This window comes from Photinus pyralis, unplaced genomic scaffold (genome assembly GCF_008802855.1).
Source record: "Photinus pyralis isolate 1611_PpyrPB1 unplaced genomic scaffold, Ppyr1.3 Ppyr1.4_LG6, whole genome shotgun sequence".
NCBI lineage: Eukaryota > Metazoa > Arthropoda > Insecta > Coleoptera > Lampyridae > Photinus > Photinus pyralis.
Window position 1 is genome coordinate 27,068,103 of NW_022170663.1, and position 9,069 is coordinate 27,077,171.

At 42.1% G+C, this 9,069-nt stretch overlaps 1 protein-coding gene across 5 annotated transcripts in view; it reads right to left on the reverse strand.

Annotated features, from left to right (window-relative positions):
* Positions 1-9,069, reverse strand: part of LOC116173610 (titin-like) — an 80,759-nt gene that overhangs the window by 59,840 nt on the left and 11,850 nt on the right. For all 5 annotated transcript variants that reach the window (XM_031491229.1, XM_031491227.1, XM_031491228.1 and 2 more), the window contains exons 3-9: positions 7,746-9,055; positions 7,368-7,695; positions 7,133-7,207; positions 6,012-6,116; positions 4,855-5,966; positions 4,741-4,804; positions 4,458-4,502 (exon numbers count right to left, since the gene is read on the reverse strand). In XM_031491229.1, coding sequence (XP_031347089.1) covers positions 4,458-4,502; positions 4,741-4,804; positions 4,855-5,966; positions 6,012-6,116; positions 7,133-7,207; positions 7,368-7,695; positions 7,746-9,055 — 3,039 coding nt within the window. The remainder of the gene's footprint in view (positions 1-4,457; positions 4,503-4,740; positions 4,805-4,854; positions 5,967-6,011; positions 6,117-7,132; positions 7,208-7,367; positions 7,696-7,745; positions 9,056-9,069) is intronic.

Sequence of the window (9,069 nt, forward strand, 5' to 3'; positions counted from 1 at the left end):
TCATTTCAAGGTCACGCCATAAAGTTATGACCTCGGTAGTTCCGTTATACAATTCTAAAACAATTTTAGTTCAAGTTCAATTTGTGAACCAAGCACTGGATCAAAATGGACTGCTGCCATGAGCTCAGTTTGGGATAGATTCGGATGTGTGGCAAACAGCACTCGTGTGGAAAGGGAAAGTGTTTAAAATTCTTTTGTATTGTCACGAATGTGCGGTAATTTGGCGCAAATTTATGCCCTCTTGGATTTAGATCACCCGTTTCTTTTTCATTTATATGTGTCAATCATCTATGATTTTAATTTTGCGCTAATATTCCCTCAGTTATTTAAATATGGTTTGTGTGTCTAGTAAAAATAATGTTATGTTCTGGTCACAATCTTGTTTATTTCATTTGTTCTATTTATTTTATGTATTTGATTTTATTACCATAGTTTTCAATGGTTAAACTAAAAAGGAAGAAATAATTATATACAGAGTGTAGCATCTAAGACCGAAAAAATTTTGAGCGCAAAATTGTGCACTAATACCAGTGGCGTGCTGTACCTATCCCAGTGGCGTACCAAGTTTTTTCTTAAATGAAACACCACATATTTTATTGCAGATGTGAAAAGTACTTATTTTTTTATGGAACATTATACCCTTAACTTTAGCATTTTCGCTGTTAACATATTATAATATTATAACGTTTCCCGTTCAAAACAGACGTAAAAATACTGACCAAAGAACAAAAACTCCGACATAGCTGAATTTTGGTAGAGGCCTTGAGTACACTACTAGAAAGTGCCAAAAGTCCCCATAGCTTCCATGTGTGCCAAAAAGTTATTCAAGGTCAAAGGTCAACATTTTCCGTTTTTTGGATTTTTTTCGACAACTGTGAGTATTATCGAACATATAGTTTAGACAAAAATTGTAGATCATAAAATGATCTACATAAATAGTTCTTATACTTTTTCTCCTAAGAATCACCATTCCTAAGATATCGCCGTTCTAAGGGTTGAAGGATTTACATTCCACATGTTATGCGTACAAATGCCACGTATACATTACACAGTCAGGCACTTAATAAGTAAAAGTGCCTATTTGTGTCTCTTCTTTGTACTTATAAAATATACAATTCAAAGAATATACACTCAAAAGATACTCAGTCCCTTATCCAGTCCTTTCTACAGCATGGCCTTGATCAAAATCTGCTTACTCTATTGTCCGCGTGGCAAAGTTCATAACCTGCTTTTTTCAAGTGGCTTAAGTAAAATACTGTTAGTGTTGAATGTTCAAAAGAATACATGTGTTTATTGATAGCGTCTACTATTACTACAATTACCAATTAATATTAGTCAAAGTTGTGCTTTATTTGCAATAAACTTTTGGCTGAAGGTAAATCGGTTAAGGGCAGGTTATACAGAGCGTAGTCTGCTCTCTCTGGCAGAACGCTGCGTTTGCCGCTCTATATAGTGGCCACACAGAAACCGGTCTAAAGTTGGCGATCTAGTTTTTTTACAGTATTTTTTGTGAAGGAAATTAAAAAAATGTCTATCAATTCTTCCGATGTACTTCTTTTGTTTGCAGTAACTCAAGCGCGCGAGAGAAAATGGGGCTAATGCACTCTCGAACAAAAGAAATCAATCTCTCAGTGTAATCAGACATCCTACAACCTGTAAACACAACTCAAAATACCTGTGGGACCGCGCGATTTCTGTAAAATATTACAACCGCTCTCTGTTTCACAGGTACAATACAAATTACATAGAATGCAAATATCGCAGATCGCGCTCTCTCTGGCAGGGCCTTTACAGTTATTGGAGGTGGAATGAAAACTTTGATTGATGGAAGAATGAAAAGAGCTTATTTTGTGGCGATGAAGCGGATGAAGATCTTTCATCCAGTAAGAATACGGGGAAGAAGAAATCTAAGAAGACATTACTGTTGTAGTCGAATTTGAAGAGTGCGAATCAGATTAAAATGTTAACATTAATCGGAACTGCAGTTTAAATCACCTACATAGCAATTTCAAAATTAATAATCATCATGCCGTTAGTATTTTCCCATAAAAATCCGTCATAACAGATCGTGGAGTAGGCCTACCGGGGAAACCACGTTATAAAACGCGCCAAGTATACTACCTCACCAACGGTGCGGAAATGTGTAGAATGTAACTCCTTCAAAGGGCAAATCTTGGCAATGGTGATTCTTAAAGAAAAAAGTGTAAGGATCATTTTTATAGATCATTTTATGATCTACAATTTTTGTCTGAGCTACATCTTTAATAAAACCTACCGTTTTCGACAAAAATCCAAAAAACCGAAAATTTTGACATTTGACCTTGAATAACTTGTTTAGCACACATGGGATCTATGGGGACTTTTGGTACTTTATTTCTATTGGTGTACCCAAGGTCTCTACCAAAATTCAGCTCTGTCAGAGTGTTTGTTATTTGGAATGTCTATTTTGACCGGACTATTCAAAAAGTGGCCATTTTTGAATTTTTGAGAGAAACTAAATCGCGCCGGCGAGCGTGGCGGATAGGTTATGAATTGATGCACTTTATCCAAAAAATCAGATTTTTTATTGACCTTCGTCAAATGTCATACTTTTTTGAATTGCAAATGGCACCCGCCTAAACGAATTTCCACCGATACAAAAAAAACCACACATCACCACAAGTCAATTTGTATAAAAACGTTCTTTTTTGAACCGAGATCTGCCATTTATAAACAAATTTTAAACAAATACAAATAACATTTGTTTAACCAGGTGTTTATTAAAAGTGGTGGGTATATTTACTACTAAAGTGACAATGAACACTCACTCACTCTGTTTACAGTCAGTTGATTAGTTAACAATCAAGTTAGCTCAGTTTCATATGATTGTTCATTACTCATTAAACGTATTACCCGCGGCTCGTTATTTTTTTTGATCTAACAGGTTATGCGACCCAGTACGTGTGTGATAACAAAATAGTGATGAGTTCTGTATGGGTTGTCTGTTTAGTGTGTTCAAAATGAGTGCCGCAAATATGGCGAATCATTAAAGAAAACTACAACTACGTCCCGTGGAAGATGCAGATCTCTACTGATAAAAATCGACGTATACGAAGTAGACATCGGGAGTTACGTGTACTGTTCCTATGTCTACTTTTAAATGACAAAATCTCTTCTGAAGGGCGCCTAATTTTATGCAACCAAAAAACTTCTTAAAACAAAGATCTGACTGTCATATTAATTAATTTGAATATTGTTACTTTGGCTTCACAGAAAATAAATCTCTTGCAGTTGAATGTATCGCACACGAACGAAAATAATAACATGGAAGCCAAAGCAACAACATTCATATGTCTACTTCTTAATGAATATCACTGTATATGGGAAATGGGAAAAATGTGAAACCGACTCCAGTAGCAGACGTTGAAGCTGTCGAACTTGAAAACAGGATCATAACAAGGGACGGTTAGAAATGGTTAACTATTAGTCCTTGGGAATTAAAACAAGTTAAGGGTTTCGAAACGGCACACTATGTGTTGATTTAACTTGAGGGCATCTACCAATCGAAGGACCGATGCGTGTCAAATCGTTAAATAAGGCGCGAACTTCCTTGATGACTATTTTGAAAAGCGAATCTAATTTTTTGATCGAAAACCTCAACTCTTGGCAGTCTATTTCAGTTTTCTGATTTTGATTTTTTAACTTTTGTGGCCAATTGCTTTTTCTGCGTAAACACTAAGTAACAAACGAACAAATTGATGTTCTCTTTTCCATACTGAACAGTGTTCCCATATAAGTAAGTTAGCGTTGCGTGATTTTTGTATCATCAGAGGTTAAGTGGTAGAGCAGAATTTACTCGCAGTTCTGACCTTTTCTTTCCGATTGTTTATTTATTTATTTATTATCCCTCTCTTGTTGTGGGCCCTCAACAGGCTTGCGGCCAATTACAGAGGGACCCGCATAATGCTTTTTAGAGGTGCCTCTGCAGAAGGCCTTAAGTTGTTCTATACTACTCCGGTATTTACCTTACGAACTAGGAAAACTGCAGGAAAACCTAATTCGGAGTAGCCGACAGAATGCTCGAAACTGGTCTAAGGTAATTCCCATCTCTGCCACAAATGAAAAATTCACCTCAACCCAGGCTCGAACACCCGACCTCCGGATTTATAGCCCAACGCTCTACCATTGAACCACAAATTGTAATATAGTATATAGTTAATTTAATTCAGTGTATCGACTTAGAGCTCATGGCAGCCACTAGAAAAATATGATCTCGTATCTTCTAAAGTGGCTATCGCAAATGGTTACCGCTGGACAAAGAGTTAATCCTCAATAAATCTAGAACAAACGTATCATCTTTCGCCTAGATTTTTGATGACTTTAAAAAATAGTCGTCCCACAAAAAATTGTGTCTATTCATTTAAGCATAATCATTTGTAGTTAATGCGAAAAGTCGAGATTATTCCACACGCTCTTACCTTGTTTTATGTCTTCTTTTACTTTTGTTTCGGTTTTGCTGCTCTCTGTAGAAAAAGTTTGGCTCAGTAAAGGAGGCGCAAGACATGGTTTAGTGTGTTAGGAGGGGATTTACAACTCATTGCTTGGGGTGAACAGGTTGGGGGTAAAAAATAAGCTTTTTGTTTAGGTAGGAACTTATTGGTTATATCACTTTACAAAATTTACAAACAGGTAGCTTGGTTTCGGGCAGTCTTTTATGGCACAACAATTAATGCTTAGCACTCCACAACAATGAAGACTCACCAATGTGAACTTCAGCTTTCTGTGTGATAGTAACAGTTTCAACAGCAGCGCTCTTCGTTACGTCCTGAAATGACTCGTATAATTACTAGCTAAAAGAGAATGCGGGTAACTCACTTCTACAACCTCTGTCTTTTCCCAAGCACGCTGAATGAAGTCTTCGGGTGAGAACTGAGTGATCACTTCTTCAACGGTAGCGTAGTTGCACTCGATCATCTTCATGAAGGCTTTGAAGCCGACGGTGGCGGCGAGCTTTCCTTCGTCGCTAGTGGTTTCTTCAGTCAAAACCTGTGATATCAAAGGGCTGTGTCCTTTACGTTCAACCACATTAACCAAGGCGGACTGAGCGTCCGGAGTTTTGAGCGAGGGAAATTTGTTTTCGTTGTACAACACCGTGATCTCATTGACTGATATTCCGGTCTTCATCAGGTAGCTGATCTCGGCCAGTTCGCGAAGCGGACTTTCGCCCGGTCCAAACTCTTTCGCCTTAATCAAGTTGAGGATATCAGTCACCTCTTTGGCCATCTTCAGTTCTTCTTTCACGATGACCTTCTCTACCTTTTCAATGATTTCTTCCAACTTCACCTCGGTTACGCTCGCCTCTCCGAAGAGCGACGATCTGGTTGTTGTAGCCCTCGCCAACTCGGCCGCGCTTGGTCTGATTTCCTGCAGGAAATCTTCGACGTTTACGTCCGTGACCCCAATGGACTCCTGTGGCTGTAGTTTCTTTTCGGCCTGTCTCTGGAGAACTTCGAGCGACTCTTCTTCCTCGTCGATCTTTTTACAGGACGCGATGGCCTCGGTCGATATGTACTCTTGGGTGGGCACAATCGGTTTGGCTTTCTCGCTGACAACCTCCTCGATTTCCTCGGTCACCTCGATCGTGCGCACCTCCTCGACGCCCACCGGTTTGATTACGTCCTCTCTCAACTCCTTCGCCTTCGTTTTGCGCACCTCCTTCTTCTCGACCTTGACCCGTTCCTTCTTAACGCGCTCTTCCTCCTCGATCGCCTTTTTGATTTCCAATTTCTTCTGGTGCGGAATCTCCTGGACGTACAGTTTCGCTTTCGTTGTGGCGATGCCAGCATCGCTCACCGCCTTGCAGACGTACGCCCCGACATTCTCTACGTTCACATCCTTAATGGTGCACGTCGTCTTATTGTCCTGAATGCGAATCTTAATTTTGTCAGTATTACGTATTACTTTATTGTTATGGTACCATGCGATATCTACGACACACCTTTAGCTTGTGGGTATTAACCGAATCAGCTTACCTGGTGTGGGTGTCCCAGAAAACATGCATTCGAAAACTATTGTTTCTAGTTCGGTTGTTCGTACGTCTTTGATTTCCTGGACGAAGGTCGGAACACTTCGAGCAGCTGAAACAGAGGTGGATAGTCAGCGGGGTGGCGAGCAATTGCAAATTAATCGAACGGACCTACCTGCCGACGAGACTAAATTACTCGCGCGATCCTGAATTATTTTGGAATTTAGCGATCTAAACAGACACACGTACAAGCAGGTTAGCAAAACGGGCTAGCGTTAGTGTTACCTCCGCCGTCATCATCGGACGACTCGAATGCGGCCGCCAAACCCCGTCCTTTACTGTCGGTCATGCATTCACTTTCCAGGAGCAAAAACTCCTGCAGTTCCTCCTGGCTGTCGGCGGTGTGCAGTTGGAAGAATGCGGACGGGTCCAGTTCTCGTGGTTCCAACGGGTAGTAGACGACGTTCTCGTTGTAGTAATCGTATCGTTGCCGTTGGGAGGTTCTGGGGAAGGTTTGGTACTTTTCTTGGATATCGAGAGCGCTCATGCTGCCCGTTGGTAGAGCCTCGCAGGAGCTGGAGAATATCCGAGAGCCGTAGAAGTTGAGTTTGTTTACGTCCAAACCGTTACTTCCGCTCTCAGTCGAAGGCTCTGTGTTTTCTTCAATGGGCGATAGAATGTAGTACGAGCCGGATGGTTCCGAGTGGTGGGGGAGGTATAACATTTCCGTGTCCGGTTCCGGTGAGCTTTTAAGATCGAGGCTCACGTGGGATTTGCCAGCGTGCAGGTCGCGATCGGTGATGTGAATTAGCTCCATGATTGAGCTCAGAGAGTGACGGTGAGAGTTGAGGTAACTCGCCATGGTGGACTGAATAAAGCACATCTTCTCCTTTTGCTTGCGTATTGGTTCACTTTGCACAGATGTAACAGATATCCCCTCGGATAATTGGAAACTTTGCGAGACGGTCTGTTGCATTTGGCTATCCGTCGATGAAAAAGTTACCGAACTCAGTTCGTCGTTACCTTTTCTTAGCGATTTCACACTGGAGACCTCCAAACTGTCCATTGATAAAGCATGCAAACTGCCACTTTCTAACTCACATGCAACAACAGCTTGTTTGCGTTTACCTTGTAAAGCGTCCTGCAATTCCTCCATGTGCGTGACCCATTCCGGTTTTCGGTAGAGTTTGGTTCCAACAATGCCTAGACAAAAACACACAAAATTAATGATCTGTTCATCGAACCTTTTGAAATAGTTTTTAATTGTGAGTGTTATATGTACCGAAGAGACCTCCATGGGCTGAAAGCAATCCAAGTTCATTAAGACCAAGATAAAAAGCAGAAAAAAAACCAAGTTGCTTACTTTCTACCGTGAGTTCCGTTGTCGTAATGGCGACGCCCAACGGGTTGTGGGCCTCAAACACGATCTCCCCGGTGTCATCTGGGTACACCTCCGATATGATCAAGACCGAGGTACCATCCTCATAGTTCTCAATGGTAAATTCATTAGAAGCGACAATCTCTTCGCCTTGTTTTAACCATCGACCCGTAGGGGTCGGTTTACCAACTGCTTTCACTTCAAGCTTCGTTACATCGCCATCTTTTGTAGTAATCACCTCCGGGAGTTTCTTAACAATCCTTGGGGCACACTCTACGTCACTATCTGAGAACATTTCCAAGTCGCTGAGAGTCTGCAAAAAGGCAAGGGGTCATTTTCCAAAAATTCAAAACCAGTACCAACCTTATCCAGCAAATCTTCCTCGGAACCACTCGGTCCAGTCATAAGACCAATTTCGGAATCGGCAACGTACTCGTAAGGCTCTACAATTAACGATGTTGTACAGACCGCCTCCCCAATCCGGTTAACCGCGCGGCACGTGTAGTCGCCCGCATTTTCAGGGAACGCCTCAGAAATCGCAAGCGAGCAGACACCGTCAGTGTCCTGCGTAATCGTGACATCCTTGGCTTCTCGTATAGGCTGCCCTTTGAAGAACCACTCCACCAGGGGAGTTGGCTTTCCAATCACCTTGGAAGTAAACGTCACCGTTTCTCCGTCCATTATCGTCACCGGCGACAGTTTCTCCACGAATCTCGGATACACCAACTCGGTGGTCTCCTCCCACTCCTCGTCTTCAATCACCTCCAAAATTGCAGTGCTCGTCACCATTCCTATCGCATTTTCAGCTTGACACGTTATCGGCTCCATGGTTTTGGTCATCACTTTTGCTATTTGCAGCACCGACCGATTGCCTACAGTTGTGATACGTATCTCGGAAGACGAGACTAACGGAGCAGTACCTTGGTACCATTGGAATGAGGCAAGCGGCTCGGCTTCCACCTCTGCCTCCATAATCACCGTCTCTCCCAATGTTACTACTTGCGATAGTATTGGACGAATAAATCTTGGAGCTTTCGCATCGTGCATTTCTTTGTTTTCGGTTATTGTAACGGAACCTGTCGTGCGCGCTTCTCCCTTTGGATTAGTGGCACGAACTTCGTACTTCCCTCCTTTTTTGGGATGTTTCTTGGAAATCTTCAATTTGGTAGTCTCTTCAGTGGTTACGATCTGCACGTCTTTGCCGCTAACAACTTTTTGCCCATTTTTCAACCACGAGATCTCCGGAGTGGGCACGCCTTTGAATTCCACCTCCAAAATTATGTCTTCGTTCGGTTTTGCGACAAGTGCTTTTATTGGCTTTGTGATTTTGGGCGCTTCCATGACAAGCGGTTTGGTAACCACCACTTCATGCGAAAGGACCAAGTTTGCGCGACATTGAGCTCTGCCAAATTTGTTATCGGCAGTCACTGTGAAAATAGCTTCATCCTCGGTAACAGTGGAAAGAATTTCTAAAGTAGCTTCGCCCGTTTCTGGATTATATTCGACTCGGTGACCCTCATCAGGCACCACCTCCTTGTTGTCTTTGAACCATTGCACCGAAGGCGTTGGCGTTCCGCGCACAATGCACTTCAGTAGCGAGGTTTTCTTCTCCTCCGCAATGTGTGGTTTCAGTGGTTGTTCAAAGAACGGTGCCACGCCAGTTTCTTCTTTTTCTGTAGAACAAATA